Raw genomic sequence first — 21,648 nt, 5'->3', positions numbered from 1 at the left:
GGCTCTCTGCGCACAGCAGCCCCAGCTTTGGGGCCAGGATCAGTGGGGCAGGATGGGCTCGGCCCCCCCCCAGGGCACAGCCCTACCCACCTGTGAACTGCGTGCTGAGCACCTGTGGGTTGTGGATGATGTCCTTCCAGAGCTGCTCGAACTCAGGGATCCTGGCCACGTTCTGCAGGAGCCGCACGAGGTCGCGGCCGATCATGAAGCAATCCATGAACTGTAGGAAAGGGGAGGAAAGGAGAGGAAAAAACATCACATCGAGTGCTCACCTGATGTAGGGGGGGGGGGGGAGAGGAACACGCAGTCCTTCGGGCTGAGATGATTCATCCTGTGCACAACACGTCCACCCCTACCCTGGCACAGCGCCCCTCTTTGAAGCCCGCAGGTTGGGAGAAGGCAGGCTGACAGGCGGGAAGGTCAGCAGCTATTTTAAAACGTTCCCTCTCTTGCAAAGCAAACAATCAGCCCCATAAATCTGACATTTTCTCTCCAGGATCTCAGCCAGTCTCTGAAGCTGGGGGTTGTGACACGGGTCCCTCTCGACCCGGAGGGAGGAAGGGAAGGCGGGCAGCGAAGGATGGGGCGAGGACACGGAACGGGAGCGCGGCCTCGGCGGGGATGAACCACGAGCTGCCTGCGTGCTGCAGGGACCCAAAGGAAGCAGCGCGGCCTCCGCCAGCGCCGCTGGAGGAACACAGGGTGCAGATGGAGGGCCCTGCTCTGCTCACCCGTTCCCGGAGGAGGGAGATGCAAAAATCCACCTCCTTCTGACGCAGCGCCTGCAGCGGCGCCGTGCCGTGATGGTCCACGATGAGCCGCAGGTAGGTGTACACAGCCATGGCTATCAGGATGCTGCTCTTCAGTACCCATTCCCTGCAGAGGAAGTGCAACAAAAAAGAACAAACACAACAGAAACGCCCCATTTTCAGCCACGGCTCAGAGAACATCGCAATAAGAAGGGCCAGAAGAAACCGAGCCTGGAGGAGAGGGGCAGCGCGGGGCCACGCTCCCATCGCGCCCCCCTTTGCATCCCCAGGGCCTCTGCCATGGCAGTCAGAGCACTCAGAACAGCCAGCTCAGGAGCAAACACGGGCAGCAGCTCTGCAAACAGCTTGGCCTCAACGCACAGCCTGCCACGAGAGCAGCTTTGCCCATCAGCACAGCGAGGCCGGACCCCCTCCTCTCCTATGGAGGTGCTGCTGCCCCACACTGCAACCAGAAGGCAGCCAGAGGGGCAGGAGGCAAAGCACAGCCGGATGGCAAAGGCAGGAGGGTAGAATGGGGGGAAAGAGCCACCCTGGGGGTCAGAACTGCAAGACGGAGGGGGATCCATCAGAGGGACCTGGCCCAGCCTGCGCCACGCTCTGCTTTTCCACCCAGGAGGGCACTGAGGCTGCATTTGTTTCTCAGCCGCCCCGCTGGGTGTGCCGCCTTCTCTGCTCTCCCCTTATCTGCCTGCAACAATAAATCCTCTCCCGTCCATAAAACCGACCCAGTCAGCCTGGCTGTTTGGCGCCGGGTGCCAGGAACGGGCCAGGCCGGCGCGCTGCCTCCGCTGATTGATGGCCCTCGGCATCTCCCTAAATCACAGCCTGCCCCAACGCTGCTGCCGCCACCTGAAGAGCCACGGCCTGGATGGGGACAAACGGCTCAGCAGCCCTAAATCACCAGGGGGGGGGGACCTGGGAAAGCTCCTGGCTGGGTGCTGGCAGCTGTTAATTAGCGAGCAGGGCACCGCGCAAAGGTTACGGCCAGGGAGGATGCGGCAGTAATTAAGAGATGGGGTCAGCACTCGGCTTCTCCCACTGTGCAGAAAATGAATAAATGCTGTCTAAAAGGATGGGGGGGGGCTGCCCACACCTCCAGGACCCATTGGTTTGAAGGCAGAAAAACGCAGGGCCTGCGGAAGCGCTGCCATCAGCAGCCGTGGGGCTGAGGAGAGGCGGCTTCGTTGGTCCCGGTTTTAATTAAAGCAAGCACTCAACGCTCCGAATGCGGAATCGGACCTGCGCCCGTGCGGCTTTAATTAAAGCCCTGGTTCTCCTCCTAATCAAAGCGCAGCAATCCCAGCACAGAGCTGCAGGCTGCGCCTCGGGCTCCTTCCCAACCCTCAGCTCCTTGTGCTGCTTCTGAGCCGCCGCACCGACGCTCAGCAGCGCCTTCAGCAGCAGCCAAAGCTTCTCCTCTCCCATCTGCTCCTCTGAGCAACCCCTCCAGCAGCCACGCTCCGATTCCCCTCAGCTCTCCTGCGGAGCTGAAGGCAGATGTGGCAGGAGCTGCTCCTCCTCTCCTGCGCTCAGGATGGCTGCTGGCTTGCAATGGAAGAGCTGCACGGCGCTCGGGGTGGAGATGCTCCACGCGGAGGGGAGGCTGCATGCAAAGGGCAGGCGGGCAGCAATGCAGGGCGAGCAGCTCGGATGGGAGCAGGAGCTGAGCTCGGTGCAGAGGGAGAGCAGAACTGCTCACGAAGAGCAGAAACGGGACGAGCCCAGGAGAGAGCGGGGGGTTTCTCCCTCTCCGAGAGTCTCCACGGCGCTGCCTCCGGCACACAGAGGCAGTAGGTGGCACTCACTGCTGTCCCCAGGGCCAAATAAACGCTTTCACCACCCCATAGTTCACCGCAGCAATAAGAGAATCGTTGCTATTACGGACAGCCAACGGTGAAAAGCTCTTTAAAGCTATTTAAAAGTAAAGACCTGCCCAGCAGGGGCAGCAGCTTGTCGCCAATTAGCGTCCTTTGTTGGCAAAGCGGCCAATGCTGAGCCCAGGGGGGGGACGGAGCTGAGCCCAGGGGGGGGACGGGGCTGAGCCCAGGGGGGGGATGGAGCTGAGCCTACGGGGGGACGGGGCTGAGCCCAGGGGGGGAACGGGGGGACGGAGCTGAGCCTGGGGGGGGGGGGACGGGGCTGAGCCCGGGGAACAATGCTGAGCCCACGGGGGACGGAGCTGAGCCCACTTGGGGGGACGGGGCTGAGCCCAGGGGGGGATGGAGCTGAGCCCAGGGGGGGGGACGGAGCTGAGCCCAGGGAACAATGCTGAGCCCACGGGGGGACGGAGCTGAGCCCGGGGGGGGACGGAGCTGAGCCCAGGGGGGGGACGGAGCTGAGCCCATGGAGGGGGGGATGGAGCTGAGCCCACGGGGGGGACGGGGCTGAGCCCAGGGGGGGGACGAGGCTGAGCCCAGGGGGGGGACGGGGCTGAGCCCACGGGGGGGGGGACGGGGCTGAGCCCATGGGGGGGACGGGGCTGAGCCCATGGGGGGGGACGGGGCGGAGCCCACGGGGGGGGGACGGGGCTGAGCCCATGGGGGGGACGGGGCTGAGCCCACGGGGGGGGGACGGGGCTGAGCCCATGGGGGGGGGACGGGGCGGAGCCCACGGGGGGGGGACGGGGCTGAGCCCATGGGGGGGACGGGGCTGAGCCCACGGGGGGACGGGGCTGAGCCCAGGGGGGGACGGGGCTGAGCCCAGGGGGGGGGGACGGAGCTGAGCCCAGGGGGGGGACGGAGCTGAGCCCAGGGGGGGACGGGGCTGAGCCCAGGGGGGGGGGGACGGGGCTGAGCCCACGGGGGGACGGAGCTGAGCCCAGGGGGGGACGGGGCTGAGCCCAGGGGGGGACGGGGCTGAGCCCACTTGGGGGGTCGGAGCTGAGCCCAGGGAACAATGCTGAGCCCACGGGGGCCGGAGCTGAGCCCAGGGGGGGGGACGGAGCTGAGCCCAGGGGGGGGGGACGGAGCTGAGCCCAGGGGGGGACGGGGCTGAGCCCACGGGGGGGACGGAGCTGAGCCCAGGGGGGGACGGAGCTGAGCCCAGGGGGGGACGGGGCTGAGCCCACGGGGGGACGGGGCTGAGCCCAGGGGGGGACGGGGCTGAGCCCAGGGGGGGGGACGGGGCTGAGCCCATGGGGGGGGGACGGGGCTGAGCCCACGGGGGGACGGAGCTGAGCCCAGGGGGGGACGGGGCTGAGCCCAGGGGGGGGACGGGGCTGAGCCCAGGGGGGGGACGGGGCTGAGCCCACTTGGGGGGTCGGAGCTGAGCCCAGGGGGGGGGACGGAGCTGAGCCCAGGGGGGGGGGACGGAGCTGAGCCCAGGGGGGGGACGGAGCTGAGCCCACGGGGGGGACGGGGCTGAGCCCAGGGGGGGGACGGAGCTGAGTCCATGGGGGGGACGGAGCTGAGCCTAGGGGGGGACGGAGCTGAGCCTAGGGGGGGACGGAGCTGAGTCCATGGGGGGGACGGAGCTGAGCCCATGGAGGGGGGATGGAGCTGAGCCCACGGGGGGGACGGGGCTGAGCCCAGGGGGGGGACGGGGCTGAGCCCAGGGAGGGGGGATGGAGCTGAGCCCACGGGGGGGACGGGGCTGAGCCCAGGGGGGGGGACGGAGCTGAGCCCAGGGAACAATGCTGAGCCCACAGGGGGACGGAGCTGAGCCCAGGGGGGGACGGGGCTGAGCCCACGGGGGGGACGGAGCTGAGCCCAGGGGGGGACGGAGCTGAGCCCAGGGGGGGACGGGGCTGAGCCCACGGGGGGGACGGGGCTGAGCCCAGGGGGGGACGGGGCTGAGCCCACGGGGGGACGGGGCTGAGCCCAGGGGGGGGACGGGGCTGAGCCCAGGGGGGGGGACGGAGCTGAGCCCAGGGGGGGACGGGGCTGAGCCCAGGGGGGGGGACGGGGCTGAGCCCACGGGGGGACGGAGCTGAGCCCAGGGGGGGACGGGGCTGAGCCCAGGGGGGGGACGGGGCTGAGCCCAGGGGGGGACGGGGCTGAGCCCACTTGGGGGGTCGGAGCTGAGCCCAGGGAACAATGCTGAGCCCACGGGGGCCGGAGCTGAGCCCAGGGGGGGGGACGGAGCTGAGCCCAGGGGGGGGGGGACGGAGCTGAGCCCAGGGGGGGGACGGAGCTGAGCCCAGGGGGGGGACGGGGCTGAGCCCAGGGGGGGGACGGAGCTGAGCCCAGGGAGGGGGGATGGAGCTGAGCCCACGGGGGGGACGGAGCTGAGCCCAGGGGGGGACGGAGCTGAGCCCAGGGGGGGACGGGGCTGAGCCCACGGGGGGGACGGGGCTGAGCCCAGGGGGGGACGGGGCTGAGCCCAGGGGGGGGGACGGAGCTGAGCCCAGGGGGGGACGGGGCTGAGCCCAGGGGGGGGACGGGGCTGAGCCCACGGGGGGACGGAGCTGAGCCCAGGGGGGGACGGGGCTGAGCCCAGGGGGGGGGACGGGGCTGAGCCCAGGGGGGGACGGGGCTGAGCCCACTTGGGGGGTCGGAGCTGAGCCCAGGGAACAATGCTGAGCCCACGGGGGCCGGAGCTGAGCCCAGGGGGGGGGACGGAGCTGAGCCCAGGGGGGGGGGACGGAGCTGAGCCCAGGGGGGGGACGGAGCTGAGCCCACGGGGGGGACGGGGCTGAGCCCAGGGGGGGGACGGAGCTGAGCCCAGGGAGGGGGGATGGAGCTGAGCCCACGGGGGGGACGGAGCTGAGTCCATGGGGGGGACGGAGCTGAGCCCGGGGGGGGACGGGGCTGAGTCCATGGGGGGGACGGAGCTGAGCCCGGGGGGGGACGGGGCTGAGCCCAGGGAACAATGCTGAGCCCACAGGGGGACGGAGCTGAGCCCAGGGGGGGGACGGAGCTGAGCCCAGGGAACAATGCTGAGCCCACAGGGGGACGGAGCTGAGCCCACGGGGGGGACGGGGCTGAGCCCACGGGGGGGACGGAGCTGAGCCCAGGGGGGGACGGGGCTGAGCCCAGGGGGGGACGGGGCTGAGCCCACGGGGGGGACGGGGCTGAGCCCAGGGGGGGACGGGGCTGAGCCCACGGGGGGACGGGGCTGAGCCCACGGGGGGGACGGGGCTGAGCCCAGGGGGGGACGGGGCTGAGCCCACGGGGGGACGGGGCTGAGCCCAGGGGGGGACGGGGCTGAGCCCAGGGGGGGACGGGGCTGAGCCCAGGGGGGGGGGACGGGGCTGAGCCCATGGGGGGGGGGACGGGGCTGAGCCCACGGGGGGACGGAGCTGAGCCCAGGGGGGGACGGGGCTGAGCCCAGGGGGGGGGACGGGGCTGAGCCCAGGGGGGGACGGGGCTGAGCCCACTTGGGGGGTCGGAGCTGAGCCCAGGGAACAATGCTGAGCCCACGGGGGCTGGAGCTGAGCCCAGGGGGGGGGACGGAGCTGAGCCCAGGGGGGGGACGGAGCTGAGCCAACGGGGGGGACGGAGCTGAGTCCATGGGGGGGACGGAGCTGAGCCCAGGGGGGGGACGGAGCTGAGTCCATGGGGGGGACGGAGCTGAGCCCAGGGGGGGGACGGGGCTGAGCCCAGGGGGGGGGATGGAGCTGAGCCCAGGGAACAATGCTGAGCCCACAGGGGGACGGAGCTGAGCCCAGGGGGGGACGGGGCTGAGCCCACGGGGGGGACGGAGCTGAGCCCAGGGGGGGACGGAGCTGAGCCCAGGGGGGGACGGGGCTGAGCCCACGGGGGGGACGGGGCTGAGCCCAGGGGGGGACGGGGCTGAGCCCAGGGGGGGACGGGGCTGAGCCCAGGGGGGGACGGGGCTGAGCCCAGGGGGGGGGACGGAGCTGAGCCCAGGGGGGGGACGGAGCTGAGCCCAGGGGGGGACGGGGCTGAGCCCAGGGGGGGGGGACGGAGCTGAGCCCAGGGGGGGGACGGAGCTGAGCCCACGGGGGGGACGGGGCTGAGCCCAGGGGGGGGACGGAGCTGAGCCCACGGGGGGGACGGAGCTGAGCCTAGGGGGGGACGGAGCTGAGTCCATGGGGGGGACGGAGCTGAGCCCATGGAGGGGGGATGGAGCTGAGCCCACGGGGGGGACGGGGCTGAGCCCAGGGGGGGGACGGGGCTGAGCCCAGGGAGGGGGGATGGAGCTGAGCCTACGGGGGGACGGAGCTGAGCCCAGGGGGGGGGACGGAGCTGAGTCCATGGGGGGGACGGAGCTGAGCCCGGGGGGGGACGGGGCTGAGCCCAGGGAACAATGCTGAGCCCACAGGGGGACGGAGCTGAGCCCAGGGGGGGACGGGGCTGAGCCCAGGGGGGGGACGGGGCTGAGCCCACGGGGGGGACGGAGCTGAGCCCAGGGGGGGACGGAGCTGAGCCCAGGGGGGGACGGGGCTGAGCCCACGGGGGGGACGGGGCTGAGCCCAGGGGGGGACGGGGCTGAGCCCACGGGGGGACGGGGCTGAGCCCAGGGGGGGGGGACGGAGCTGAGCCCAGGGGGGGACGGGGCTGAGCCCAGGGGGGGGGGACGGGGCTGAGCCCATGGGGGGGGGGACGGGGCTGAGCCCACGGGGGGACGGAGCTGAGCCCACGGGGGGGACGGGGCTGAGCCCAGGGGGGGGACGGGGCTGAGCCCAGGGGGGGACGGGGCTGAGCCCACTTGGGGGGTCGGAGCTGAGCCCAGGGAACAATGCTGAGCCCACGGGGGCTGGAGCTGAGCCCAGGGGGGGGGACGGAGCTGAGCCCAGGGGGGGGACGGAGCTGAGCCAACGGGGGGGACGGAGCTGAGTCCATGGGGGGGACGGAGCTGAGCCCAGGGGGGGGACGGAGCTGAGTCCATGGGGGGGACGGAGCTGAGCCCAGGGGGGGGACGGGGCTGAGCCCAGGGGGGGGGATGGAGCTGAGCCCAGGGAACAATGCTGAGCCCACAGGGGGACGGAGCTGAGCCCAGGGGGGGACGGGGCTGAGCCCACGGGGGGGACGGAGCTGAGCCCAGGGGGGGACGGAGCTGAGCCCAGGGGGGGACGGGGCTGAGCCCACGGGGGGGACGGGGCTGAGCCCAGGGGGGGACGGGGCTGAGCCCAGGGGGGGACGGGGCTGAGCCCAGGGGGGGACGGGGCTGAGCCCAGGGGGGGGGACGGAGCTGAGCCCAGGGGGGGGACGGGGCTGAGCCCAGGGGGGGGGGACGGAGCTGAGCCCAGGGGGGGGACGGAGCTGAGCCCACGGGGGGGACGGGGCTGAGCCCAGGGGGGGGACGGAGCTGAGCCCACGGGGGGGACGGAGCTGAGCCTAGGGGGGGACGGAGCTGAGTCCATGGGGGGGACGGAGCTGAGCCCATGGAGGGGGGATGGAGCTGAGCCCACGGGGGGGACGGGGCTGAGCCCAGGGGGGGGACGGGGCTGAGCCCAGGGAGGGGGGATGGAGCTGAGCCTACGGGGGGACGGAGCTGAGCCCAGGGGGGGGGACGGAGCTGAGTCCATGGGGGGGACGGGGCTGAGCCCAGGGGGGGACGGGGCTGAGCCCACGGGGGGACGGGGCTGAGCCCAGGGGGGGGGACGGAGCTGAGCCCAGGGGGGGGACGGAGCTGAGCCCAGGGGGGGACGGGGCTGAGCCCAGGGGGGGGGGACGGGGCTGAGCCCATGGGGGGGGGACGGGGCTGAGTCCATGGGGGGGACGGAGCTGAGCCCGGGGGGGGACGGGGCTGAGCCCAGGGAACAATGCTGAGCCCACAGGGGGACGGAGCTGAGCCCAGGGGGGGACGGGGCTGAGCCCAGGGGGGGACGGGGCTGAGCCCACGGGGGGGACGGGGCTGAGCCCAGGGGGGGACGGGGCTGAGCCCACGGGGGGACGGGGCTGAGCCCAGGGGGGGGGACGGAGCTGAGCCCAGGGGGGGGACGGAGCTGAGCCCAGGGGGGGACGGGGCTGAGCCCAGGGGGGGGGACGGGGCTGAGCCCATGGGGGGGGGACGGGGCTGAGCCCACGGGGGGACGGAGCTGAGCCCACGGGGGGGACGGGGCTGAGCCCAGGGGGGGGGACGGGGCTGAGCCCAGGGGGGGACGGGGCTGAGCCCACTTGGGGGGTCGGAGCTGAGCCCAGGGAACAATGCTGAGCCCACGGGGGCCGGAGCTGAGCCCAGGGGGGGGGACGGAGCTGAGCCCAGGGGGGGGGGACGGAGCTGAGCCCAGGGGGGGGGGGACGGAGCTGAGCCCACGGGGGGGACGGGGCTGAGCCCAGGGGGGGGACGGAGCTGAGTCCATGGGGGGGACGGAGCTGAGCCCAGGGGGGGGACGGGGCTGAGCCCAGGGGGGGGGATGGAGCTGAGCCCAGGGAACAATGCTGAGCCCACAGGGGGACGGAGCTGAGCCCAGGGGGGGGACGGAGCTGAGTCCATGGGGGGGACGGGGCTGAGCCCACGGGGGGACGGAGCTGAGCCCAGGGAACAATGCTGAGCCCACGGGGGGACGGAGCTGAGCCCAGGGGGGGACGGAGCTGAGCCCACAGGGTACCGTGCTTCCCAGCTGGCCTGCCCCCAACAAATCGAAGTTGCAGCCCCAGCGAGGCTGAAGCTGTTTACACACAGGAAGCTTTTTGGGCAATTAACTCAGTCCTACTCCCCCCTGAAAAGGAACACCTCCCCCGCAGGCTGGGGAAGCTCAGGAGGAAAATAATTCGTGGGCTCAGCTCGGAGCCACGCGCGCACCGTCAGCGCAGGGCAGCTTCACCCTCGTGCAACGCAGCCCCTGAGGTTGGCTGGTTAATGGAAAGAGGAGAATCCCACTGCAAGAGGGCTTGGAGAGCTAGAAATGCCCAGCACAGCCTGCAAACACAGCTGGGGACATGGGGGCACAGAGGGATTCTGCATAGGAAACCCCGTTGGCAGGCTGCTGTTTGCACCACCACTGCAGACGTTGGCCTGGTGCTGCCATCCTGCACTCAGCGCTGCAGGAAAGCTCCCGCCTGCCCCGTCCCAGCTTTACCTCTGCTCCGTCAGGATCTCCAGGACGTTCTCTGCCAGCCAGATGTTCTTTGCTGTCACATCCCCCCCTGCGAAAGGAAAAGGATGACAGGAGAGCGAAGCCCCTTTAGGTCAAAGCGCCCTGCAGTCAGAGCTGAGCGAGGAATCTGCCTGGCCCCAAACGCCCAGAGGTGGGAGCGCAGCACAGCAGCTGCCGGGAGGGGATCAAAGGGGTCTTTGCTACAACAGCAGGTCTGCAAAACCGAGTGAGGAAAGGGTAATTCTCTTTTCTGGAAGGCAAAGGAGCCAAAAAGGGATGAAATACAACGAGATTCCCAGCTGCTGAGCTTACAAAGGGACCCAGCAGCTGCAGGGAACGTCTGACGTCCCCAGCAAAGGCCACGAGTGGGGCAATGCCCGGAGCTGCGGCGACACGAGGGAGCGCAGGAACTCCAGCTGCACAGCGCAGCCAAAACAATGGGATCACAACAAATTAAAGCATCATAAAGCAGGGGACGGTGGCACCCTTCCAGGTCACAAGGGGCCCCGCACGGGGGGGAGGTGTGAGCGAGGAAACAAGGGATGCCTTCAGCAGCACTTTGATGGAACGCTCCGTTTGCGCTGCCGCAACGAAGCCGGCGCAGCTTGGCTCGCGCTCAGGGCCTCCCCTCCTTCCCCCTCCCCCGAAGAGCAGACAAGGCCATTTCCAGCCCAGCAATTGAAAGCACAGCGTCAGGTTTTTACGGTGGGACACAAATTCCTGCAGCCTGGACGTCAGCAGCGAGGCTGAATGGGGAACACGGAAGAGGCGCCGTTCCTGCAAAGCCGGAAAGGCGTGCGTGCGCACAGCGCTCACAGCGGGACCCCAAGGGCGACCCCAGCTCCCTGCAGGGGCTGCCACCCCTCCTGCGCCCTGTCTGAGCGCTGATTTGGCTCGTGCCACCCCACGGGGCTCACAGCAGGCGCTGAGGACCATCGCGGTGCCCTGGCGAGGTGAAAGCTGGCAGCCACGGGGACCAAAGCGTTTCCTGGCAGCTCGCAGCTCTTGCCAGAAAGCTCCCGGCTCTCTGCTCGTGGAGGATGTCGGGAGCAAACGACTCTCAGGGCTCCATCTCTGTCCTCGGCTGCTCTGAGCAGGGCACGCACGCCTCACCCCATCGTTCGGGGCGGCTGAGCTCACCTGCAATCTGCTTCATGAAGGTCATGCAGACGCCGTCGGCGCCGAGCACGCCGCTCTTCACCAGCTCCCTCAGCAGCCACAGCAGCTGGGCAGAAGCAGAAAGGAACGTGGGTCGGGTGGATGCAATGCCATCCTTCCCCCCCCCCCTTCCCCTTTAGTCCCTTCCAGGTGGGCCCACGACCCCCCCCCCCCCCCGGCTCCAATGCTCCCTCCTCACCCTCTGCCAGCTTGGCAGCCCCCCTCACCTGGGTGCGACAGGTATCCTGCAGCTTCAGGTACTTCTCCATGAGGATCTGGTTGATCTTGTTGAGGACGATGTTCATTCCATCTCTGCTCACCAGGGCCAGGTCCCGGTAGCACTGCAGCAGGGGAAAGGCCCCGTAATGAAAAACATGCAATGGTGGTTGTTTTTTTTTTATCTAAACCTGATTAGATAACAGCAAATAAAACATCTCGGGGAAGGGACACCGAGGCTGGCGGGTTCCAGGGGTGACCTGAATCCACATCCTGGGGCTGAGCCAGCATTGCTGGCAGGGTTTCTGCAGTCAGGCCAGGAGCCAGAAGCTGCCCATCGCAGAGCAGACACCACAGGGCGCCTCACATCCATCTCCCCCATCCCAGCTGCAGCTCTGGAGGGACTGAGAGCAGAGAGGAAAGGCCAGGAAGGATCCATTAACCAACAGTTCATCCACCACCAGCAGCAGCCAGGCCAGAGAGAGCAAAAGGTGCCGGCTCTGCCTTCCTCCTCCTCTGCTCAGGACAGCGGGGGGTGGAGGATGATTAGGAAGTAATTTGCTAAGTAGCTCTGCACGAATGTTAATTTGTGCTGGTAAATGTCATGATATTCCAGAGAGCAGAGGTCTGGTCTCCGCATCCTCCTTTGCAGGACTTAATGAGGCCTCAGAAGATCCCTTTGATGAGGTTTCCTGCACTCCAGTTTTCACCCTGCCTGTTTTCGTGCAGCGCCGTTTAAACAGATTTCAAACAAACAAACCAAACCAAATTGGATCCCCTGCTGCAGCCCCCGGCACGAGGAGGGTTGTGATAAACCACAGCCAGGGCTGCAGGAAACCTCCAGGGCTCAGCACTGAGGGATGGGGGGGGAGAAACCCGAATTCTTCCACTGTTGCCAAAGCTGTGAGCAACCCATCGCCTTCTCCTCATTCCGGGCTGCTGCTCGCACAGAGATGCTTAATGAACAGGAAGGAATAAGTGACCAAGGTGAGCTTTAAACCAGGGAGGTGGGAAATAAATGAAACAGCCCCAGAGCAGGGAAAGGATCCCAAGCCAGGGCAGGAGGAGACGACAGAACCGGGCTGCAGCGCGGCTCCGCGCCGAGCGGTAACGAAAGGGAGAAGTGCCAGACACAGGAGGCAGCCCTGCCACATCAGCTGCTGTCACTTGGGCGTTCGAAGGCGGCCAAGTGTCCCTGCTCACAGCTGGATGCGTTCAGCACAGCTCATCTCTCCCTGCTGCAATGGCAAGGCGTTGAGACAGGGGGGGGGGAGAGCTGCAGCTCGGCCCCACTGCAGCTCCGGCCCCATTCCTACAGCAGGGGGTTTAAGAGCCACGACGGGGCAGAAGGAGAGAGCTGCCCCAGCAGCAAGCACAGAAGGGCCCCCCGTGTTCAACCACCTCCAATATCCTCTTTTCTTTTGCTATTCCTGCTGGGGAGGGGATGCTTGGTCCACAGCAGCGCTGCTTCCACACCACCTGCGTGGCTCTGATGCTCCTGCAGGCACACAGGGCTGTGCTGAGCCCCTGCTCTCTCGCACCCCCTGCAAGATGCTCCATCAGCCACGTGAGCCTCGACCTTTGCGAGCAGGGGAGCGAAGCAAGGAGAAATTCACCCCCCCCCCAAAAATCAAGCAGAAAAACACTGTTGGCCCCCGGCCATGCTGTCTGGACACCAAGAAGGCGACACCGAGAGCTGACAGCAGATCCCAGTGGCCTGGCAGCCCCAATTATCCTCTAAGAAAAGCACTGCGCTCCCAGGATCTGACCTGACAAGGGCAGCGGGAGCAGCATCGCCATGGCAGCAGGTAAAGTCCCCCTGCCAGCTGGGCTGCCTGGACCCCTTGCCAAAGGAAATTACAGAGGGGAAGGCGCTGCAGAGGCTCCGCTCGGCCCCTTTGCGACGCGATCGTCAGGCAGATGAAACGCCACAGCTCACCAGACCCGCTGCCAGCACAGCAAAGCACCTGCCCTGCCAGCCCTGCGCTCCCACGCTCAGCTCCTGGGCTCTGAGAATTCCTTTCCAGCTGAGCTCCACCGCGTCCTGGAGGAGAGGAGAACATTTCCTTCCACGTGGAGGAGGGGAAGCATCCCGCGGCTCAGCAATAAGTGCTGCTCTTTGGCTCCCACGCTTCTCGGGAGGAAGGATGAGACCCGATTCAGCCCCTTGGGGTTGATGTGGCCGCCGCCGCCTCGCAGTCAGGGCAGGAGGCAGAACTGGAGGGCAGCAGGGATTCTGCCACCGGATTTGGGAAGGTTTGGAGGAGATGGAGCGAGCCAGCAGCACCGGCAGCTGAGCCTCCATGCTCCCAGGTGAGGCGCGATCCCCTTCTATGATGCGATTTCTGGGACCTCAACGCCACCGCAGCCAGAGCTGTCAGCTGGATCTGCTGCTTCAGCGAGCACAGCTCTGCCCTCGCAGCACTGATCAAAACACAAATCAAGCACAAGCACAAATCCAAAGAGAACAGGGCGTGAGTCAACACCCCGAGTCCAGCGCAGCCCCAGGGCCGCGCATCCCTAACAACGCAACGCAGCGAACGCCGTCCATCCCTTCCATCCTGCACCTCGCCTGGTCACTGCAAAGCACCCAACCCAGGACCCCTGGGTGCCCCCCACCTCACGCAGCCCCTCCAGCAGGGCTGTGGGATCCCCTCAGCTGCACAGCGCCTTCCTTCCTGCTCCACAGCGCGGCTTCCAGCTGAGCTGCTCTCAAAGCCCAGCGTTCGTCTGCGCGGCGGCGGCTCGCAGCGGTTTTTAAAAGCCACGCTTTGCAGCAGCATTAAAAATAAGGGTTGCTTCGAAATTAAATCTGCTCTGCAAGATTAATAGAAGCCAACAGCTAAGATGCAATTTTCTCCAGGAATTGAATGCCTCTCCTCCAGAGCCCCATTATTTCTGGAGGCATCTACAGCCAACCTGTAACACACAGATCCCTGCCGGGCCCCCAAGGGGAAGGCAGAGGCTGGGAAGGGCTCTCCAGCTTCTTGAAGCCTCTGTGCTCTTCCTCCCACAACGAAAATCAATCAACCCCGGGGCTGTGAAAGGACCCAAGCACCCCGATTGCCTGCATCACGGGGATGGAACCGAACCACGACGGCCCAAAGTCGGTCGTGCTGCTCTTGTAAAGGCGGCTCGGTGCGCTGGGCTGCGCCTGCTGCTGCTGTTAGGAAGGCAGAATCCCTCAAGCATCAACACTGCGCACACCGATGGCACAGCTTTACCTTCTGTGCCTGAGTGGGTTCGGTCAGGACCAGAGTGAAAAGGCCCAGGCAGATCTCCTCGTGTTGGGAGGCTCCTTTGCATATCTGGAAGAGAAGAGAGCCGTCAGCGAGCAGGGGGTGCAAAGGGACGGGCAGGAAGGCAGATGGACGGGAAGCTTTTCTTGGGGCAAGGAAAGGGAATCAAACAGCGAACACAGCATCACAGAACTGCAGGGGTTGGAAGGGAGCTGCAGAGCTCACGGAGTCCAACCCCCTGCCAAAGCAGCTCCTACAGCAGTCGCACAGCTCGGCATCCAGGCAGGTCTGGAACATCTGCAGAGCAGGAGACTCCACCACCTCCCTGTGCAGCCTGTTCCAGTGAGCAGTGGGACCCATAGAGACACGTTGGGACCCATAGAGACACGTTGGGATCCATAGAGACACATTGGGACCCATTGGGACCCATAGAGACACGTTGGGACCCATAGAGACACGTTGGGACCCATAGAGACACGTTGGGACCCATTGGGACCCATAGACTCTCCCACCTCCTTGTGCAGCCTGTTCCAGTGAACAGTGGGACCATAGAGACACATTGGGACCCATAGAGACACGTTGGGACCCATAGACTCCACCACCTCCCTGTGCAGCCTGCTGCAGTGAACAGTGGGACCCATAGAGACACGTTGGGACCCATTGGGACCCATAGAGACACGTTGGGACCCATGGAGACACGTTGGGACCCATGGAGACACGTTGGGACCCATAGACTCCACCACCTCCCTGTGCAGCCTGCTGCAGTGAACAGTGGGACCCATAGAGACACATTGGGACCCATAGAGACACGTTGGGACCCATAGAGACACGTTGGGACCCATAGACTCCACCACCTCCCTGTGCAGCCTGCTGCAGTGAACAGTGGGACCCATAGAGACACATTGGGACCCATTGGGACCCATAGAGACAGGTTGGGACCCATAAACTCCACCAGCTCCCTGTGCAGCCTGCTGCAGTGAACAGTGGGACCCATAGAGACACATTGGGACCCATTGGGACCCATAGAGACATGTTGGGACCCATTGAGACACATTGGGACCCATTGGGACCCACAGAGACACGTTGGGACCCATTGGGACACGTTGGGACCCATAGACTCCACCACCTCCCTGTGCAGCCTGTTCCAGTGAACAGTGGGACCCATAGAGACACGTTGGGACCCACTGGGACCCATAGAGACATGTTGGGACCCATAGACTCCACCAGCTCCCTGTGCAGCCTGTTCCAGTGAACAGTGGGACCCATAGAGACACATTGGGACCCATTGGGACACGTTGGGACCCATTGGGACACGCTGGGACCCATGGAGACACGCTGGGACCCATAGACTCCACCACCTCCCTGTGCAGCCTGCTGCAGTGAACAGTGGGACTCATAGAGACACATTGGGACCCATTGGGACCCATAGAGACACGTTGGGACCCATTGGGACACGTTGGGACCCATAGACTCCACCAGCTCCCTGTGCAGCCTGTTCCAGTGAACAGTGGGACCCATAGAGACACGTTGGGACCCATTGGGACCCATTGGGACCCATTGGGACACGTTGGGACCCACGGACTCCACCAGCTCCCTGTGCAGCCTGCTCCAGCGCTCCGTCACCCTCGAAGGTGCCCCCCCTGAGCTCTGCACACCTCGGTGACAGCAGCACTGCTGCAAACCTCGCAGCGCGGGCAGATCTGGGGCTGTTTCAGGATGCTTTGCAAACAGAGCAGCGCGCCAACGCTGAGCGCTGCAGCTCTGAGCCTCCTCTCGGAGGAGCCTTCCTCAACTCTGTGCGCCCAGCCTGCCTCGCCAACCCTCTTCCCGCTAAGGAAAGGCAATTTCGGGCCACTCATTCCAAGAGCCCAAGGTGTTCTGAGGAGAAAAAAACACATCTAACATATCTGAGAGCTGCTGGGATGTCACACGACGGCTCTCCTTATACGGTAACAACTGCAGCGCGCCGGCGAGTATTTTAAGACCGCGCTGAGATAGAAATAAATGCTCCATCCTTCAGCTGAAGGACTGAACCTGCCCTTTCCAGCGGTCTGCGCTCGGCCTGTTTGCAGGCCAAGAAAAAGCTGAGCGGTGCAGGAGCACAAAAATACATCAGCAATGCAAACAGCGGCAGCACGTGAGCAGCAGCAGCCGCGCAGGCGCTCGCACGCTGCTGGACGCCAGGAACTGGCTCCCAAATCCCATCCTAGGGGATCAAAACCAGCCATGTTTTGCCTATCAGCTCCCAGACGGGTTGAAGAACGGGGAGAACGCGGGAGGCTCCATCCCCTCTTAACGCCCCTCCGCTCTCCGTGCTGCCACAGCCTGAACTGTTCCTTCCAGGCTGAATTTCACCCCAGTGGGGGAGACGACACTTACGTGTGCATTCAGGGCATCGTTGGCCTCTCGCTCCGACAGCCCGTTGGTCAGCGAAGTCACGATGCCCACGCACCTCTCCAGCCTCTGAAACACAGCAAAGCACCGTCAGCAGCGCAGGGGAGGAGAGCAGGGCGCTGCTGCTCGGAACCAGCAGGGATGAGGGGCTTCACAAACAACTCCTCCACGCGCAGCTCTGGCTCGGAAACCACCCTGCTGACAGAGCTCCAAGAGCCAAAAAGGAAAGGCGTCGTGTCTCAGCGACACCAAAATCGGTGCCGTTTGGATGGGGGGGGGGGGGGGCAAAGAGGCAGCGTGCAGAACTGGGATGGAGCTGGGATCCCCAACTGCAGGAGCCACGCAGCTGCCCCACAGCTGCCCCACAGCTGCCCCACGGCCCTGCGAGGCCCCTCCAGCCCCATTCAGCACGCAGGGAGCTCTGCTGCTCCATCTCTGAGCGACTCCTGGCCCAGAGCAGCAGGAACAGCTGATGTTTCCACATGAGCATCCCTGCGAGGCGATGGAAGGCCTCTCCAACACACGGCACCCACATGACAGCGCTGGGGAAGCAAACAGTGAGAGCTCCCACTGTCAGAGCAGCTCCTGTCTTTCTTTTCTTTTTACAGACCAGCTCTCCTGCAGCAACAACTGCTGGCTTTGGTTGTTCTGGCAGTGAAGACACGACTTTTGCAGGGCCCAGAGGTGCTGATGTGCGACGCCTCCTTTTGCACAGAGGTTCCCCCCTGCTGCCCCCATCTCTGAGGCAGGGAAAGCCTGAGCAGAACAGACAGCCCTGCAGTCCCTGATCTGCTCATCGCTGCCCGCTGCCCTGCAAAAGCAACGCTCAGGTTGTGGAGCTGCTTGGGGACTCCTGTGCACATCCAAGGGGCTGCGGGGAAGAGTTGGTTGAGAAAAGGCTCAGCAGTTCTTGGAGGTGATGTGAAGAAAGATGCAGCGCTCAGCAGCGCAGAGACACAGGCTTGGTTGGAGGCCCAGCTACGGCATTACGAAAGAGCAACAGGGCAGCCACGAAAATCCCCACTGCAAAGTGAATTATTTGAAAGGGAGAAGAGCAGAACAAAATCCAACGGCTGAGAGACAAAGCCAGGAAAACCCCAGCACGAAGGAAGGCAACTTGTTGGCAAGGAACGCAGCCTGGAGCCACCAGAAGAGCTGTGAAGAGGTTCAGCATCAATTCGTGCCTTTGATCCCAGGGCCGACGGGGCAGAGCTCACGGATAAGCAGATGTACCAGCTTGCTGCTGCTGGGCACGCAAGAAAAACTGAGTTTCCAACCTCTGAGCAACCGTAACGGCTCACAGTGCAGCAACAAAACCCACAGCAGAGCAAGAGGGCCGTCTTGGTGTCAGCATAAGCCCCAAATTGCTCCGAGCCTCCTGTTCACCTCCATCACATCGCTGTGCCCAATGGCCGTCAGCTGCAGCTGCTGCTGGAGGGGAAGGGAAGGCAGCAGCTTCCATTTTAACTTTGCAGGCCGAGGACTCAACGCACAAGGAGCACATGGGGGTTTTCCTGCACGTTGAGCTCTTTGCACGAGAAACAAACTCGTGCTGGTAAATCCAACGGCTTGGGAGTATGACTGATAGCTGAGCTTGTGTTATCAAAGCAGGCTTGCTTCCAGCAGCGAAGGAAGGATGGAGGAGCAGCTGCTGGGAGGCCTCTCACGGTCACCTCTCCAACCTGGGCCCTGTGTGCGTGGTGCAGCCGATGCTGGCGGTGCCCCAAATCCCAGCAGATCCATGCCAGGCAGGCAGAGCTGCGCGGGGCCGACCTGGGAACGGCTCAACCAGAGCTGGATGGCACCCAAAGCACACACAGGGACTGCTGGGTGCTCGGAAGGAACATAAATACGCTCCGACTCCAGACCTCGAGACCCAGCTGTTCCAGTTACCTCCCTGTTTTTCTCCTATAGCTGAAATCCTGCGCGATGTTTTCTCTGCCTCACGAGCCATAAGTACACGTTTCCATCCCACAGTAAATAATCCTTCTCTCCCATAAGCACAGCCATCCGGGGGGGGGGGAAAAACAGAACCCCAGCCCGGGTTGGAGGCTTCACAGCCGCTCACCCTGCGAGCCAGACGTGCTCCAGTACTGCAGAAGGGCTGAGGAGATGCAGCACTCGCAGCCCTGAGCCCAGCTCCCTTCCCCACCTCCTGGGCACTGCTGACAGCCCCCGGTGCTCCTGGGGAGCCCCAAACCCTCCCTACCTGCAGGAACCTCTCAGCTGATGCTGTGGGAAGAAAAGCCCAGCGTGTGGCCTAGCTCTGGTTCAGCTCCCCGCTACCCCACCCTGAGGGATGGGTGCAGCACCCATTCCCCCTGCCCACCTCGCAGCCCCCCCGCTTTCCCCCCCTCCCTCCCCCCCTTTTCACACCTACCTCCTCCAACTCATCCTTGGCATCCAGAAGGGTGGAGAGCAGCAACTTGCCTCCTCCTCCTCCTCCTCCTGCCGCTCCCCCCTTCCCCTTCTGCATCTCCATTGCTGCTGGGGGGAGCCCCTACCCGAAGCGGGGGGAGGGAGGGGGGGCTCCTCTCAGGTCAAGCCCCCCCTCTACGTCCCCACTTTAGTCCCCGCTGCCCCCCCCAGTCCTTCCCGGCTGGAGGATGGGGGGGCTCTACGGGCACCCCCCGGTACCCCCGCAGCACTCCGCGCTCCGGCAGTGGGGATGTGCGGGGGTCACCAGGCCCGTGAGGGAGGCGGGGAACACGGGGGAGAGGGGTGGGGATGGGGGGGAGGGGGGGGGCTGCTCTTCGACCACGCTTGGCCCCCCCTGCCGCCGTGCTGGGCTATGGGGGCCCGTGGGGCAGAGAGCCCCGGGGGTACGGGGAGGCACCGGGGCTGACAGCTGCCCCGGAGGACGAGGCGAGCGCTGCGGCTGCCGCCGGGCCGAACCGGGCCTGGAGCGGTGGCAGCGGGGGGGGGTTTCGGTGCCGGGGGAGGGGAGCGGCGGCTGCGCGCCCCCCGCCCAGCGCCGCCGGCCGGAAGTCACTAGGAAAGGGACGGGAGGCCCTGGGCGGAAGAGGAAGCGCACGCCGCCGGAAGCTGCCGCCCCTCCTTCACGTCAGCCAATGGAAGCGGAGAGATAGCTTTGAGTAACAGGGCGTGGAGGGGCGGGGTCGAGCCGCGCTGATCGACCAATGAGAAAGTGGAGGCGGGGTCTGGGCGCGGGATGACCACGCCCTCTTCGGCGGGACCGGGACACGCGGGGCTCCCGGGATGGGATGGGATGGGGGCACCGGGACCCCCGGGACGGCGCGGACCCCAAATACCTCCCGAGCGGGCACAGCCGAGCCCCCCGACCCATCTCCGAGCTGCCAGACCCCCCTGACCCCCATAGGTCTCCCCGTGTGGAACGCTTCCCCCCCCCCCACGACCCCCACCTCATATCGTCCGTCCCACTTCTCTCTTCTCCGTTCCCCTGACCCCCCCCTCCCCTACGTCTGTGTTCCCTGCAGTGGGGGGCGGGGGGCACCGGGACCGAGGTGGGGTGGGGGGAAGGCATCAATGGGACCAACGACATGGGGGGGGATTCGGGGGAGGGAGGGGGGGGGAGATACAGACACGCCATGAGCGCACGGCGCCTGCGCACACACAGCTTTATTACAAAAAAAATCCATCGCTCCGGTGCCGCCGCCCGGGGGGGGGGGGGGAACCGACCCGACCCGCACCGGGACACGGGGCCGCCCCGTCCCGCTCCTCCGCTCACCATCGCGGTCAGTGCCGGGCTCAGCCCCCCCCCCAAACGCTCCTCCCTCCCCGGTGCGGTGGGGTTCGTCCCCCGTACGGCCCCAGCCGGGGGGCTCCGGGTATCGGGGGGGGGGGGCTCAGCCCCGCGTGCTGCTCCCACGCTCCCCCAGCAGCCAGTAGGTCCGGACCTTGCCCTTACCCTATGGGGTGGGGAGGGGGACAGGGAGCTCCGTTACCCCAATGGGGCTGGGGGACTTCGAGGGTTCTGGACAGAGTGTGGGGGGGTGCCTGTGCCCCATTGGGATCGGGGTGAAAGGGGGGGGATTTAGGGGGGTGCCCTACTGGGATGAGAGCGCAGTGGGTTCCCATTGGGGCCCAGGAGCACCCATGGCCCAGTGGGATTGGGGTACTGAGAATGGCCACTGTTCTGTTGGGATAAGGGCCCAAATGCTTCCCACTGCCCCATTGGGATCGGGGTTAGGGTCGGGGTCCAAAGGGTTCCTATTGCCCCATTGGGATCAGGACCCATGGGTTCCCATTGCCCCATTGGGCTTGGGGTTAGGGTCGGGGTTCAAAGGGTTCCCAGTGCCCCACTGGGATCAGGGTTAGGGTCGGGGTCCAAAGGGTTCCTATTGCTCACTGGGATCAGGACCTACGGGTTCCCATTGTCCCATTGGGATCAGGACCCACAGGTTTCTACTGCCCCATTGGGATCGAGGTTAGGATCAGGGCCCAAATGGTTCCCATTGCCCCATTGGGATCAAGGTTAGGGTCGGGGTCCAAAGGGTTCCCATTGCCCCATTGGGATCGGGGTTAGGGTCAGGGCCCAAAGGTTTCCTATTGCCCCATTGGGATCAGGACCCACAGGTTTCTACTGCCCCATTGGGATTGAGGCCCAAATGGTTCCCACTGCCCCATTGGGATCAAGGTTAGGGTCGGGGTCCAAAGGGTTCCTATTGCCCCATTGGGATCAGGACCCAAATGGTTCCCACTGCCCCATTGGGATCGGGGTTAGGGTCAGGGTCCAAAGGGTTCCTATTGCCCCATTGGGATCAGGACCCAAATGGTTCCCACTGCCCCATTGGGATCAAGGTTAGGGTCAGGGTCCAAAGGGTTCCTATTGCCCCACTGGGATCAGGACCCACGGGTTCCCATTGTCCCATTGGGATCAGGACCCACAGGTTTCTACTGCCCCATTGAGATTGAGGTTAGGATCAGGGCCCAAATGGTTCCC

The 21,648-nt window shown here is 65.8% G+C and overlaps 2 protein-coding genes across 3 annotated transcripts in view; both read right to left on the bottom strand.

Moving 5' to 3' along the window:
• INTS3 (integrator complex subunit 3) overlaps positions 1–19,714 on the bottom strand; it is a 49,358-nt gene extending 29,644 nt beyond the window's left edge. Inside the window, exons 1-8 of one of the 2 annotated variants that reach the window (XM_052679351.1) lie at positions 19,105–19,714; positions 16,710–16,793; positions 14,316–14,399; positions 11,103–11,216; positions 10,858–10,942; positions 9,700–9,766; positions 732–876; positions 91–220 (exon numbers count right to left, since the gene is read on the bottom strand). In XM_052679351.1, coding sequence (XP_052535311.1) covers positions 91–220; positions 732–876; positions 9,700–9,766; positions 10,858–10,942; positions 11,103–11,216; positions 14,316–14,399; positions 16,710–16,793; positions 19,105–19,206 — 811 coding nt within the window. In that variant the 5' untranslated portion in view covers positions 19,207–19,714. The remainder of the gene's footprint in view (positions 1–90; positions 221–731; positions 877–9,699; positions 9,767–10,857; positions 10,943–11,102; positions 11,217–14,315; positions 14,400–16,709; positions 16,794–19,104) is intronic. The other variant, XM_052679352.1, reaches the window with a different exon arrangement.
• On the bottom strand, positions 14,434–16,700 carry LOC128078799 (uncharacterized). Its single transcript, XM_052679354.1, has 2 exons — positions 14,843–16,700; positions 14,434–14,651 (listed from the first exon to the last, which is right to left on the bottom strand). Exons 1-2 carry the CDS (start codon positions 15,866–15,868, stop codon positions 14,496–14,498), a joined length of 1,182 nt encoding a protein of 393 aa, XP_052535314.1. The 5' UTR covers positions 15,869–16,700; the 3' UTR covers positions 14,434–14,495.
• Positions 19,715–21,648: the final 1,934 nt, after the last annotated feature.

This window comes from Tympanuchus pallidicinctus, unplaced genomic scaffold (genome assembly GCF_026119805.1).
Source record: "Tympanuchus pallidicinctus isolate F22 unplaced genomic scaffold, pur_lepc_1.0 scaffold171, whole genome shotgun sequence".
NCBI lineage: Eukaryota > Metazoa > Chordata > Aves > Galliformes > Phasianidae > Tympanuchus > Tympanuchus pallidicinctus.
The sequence above is the reverse complement of the archived record's forward strand: the minus strand, read 5'-3'. Positions and strand labels throughout refer to the sequence as shown.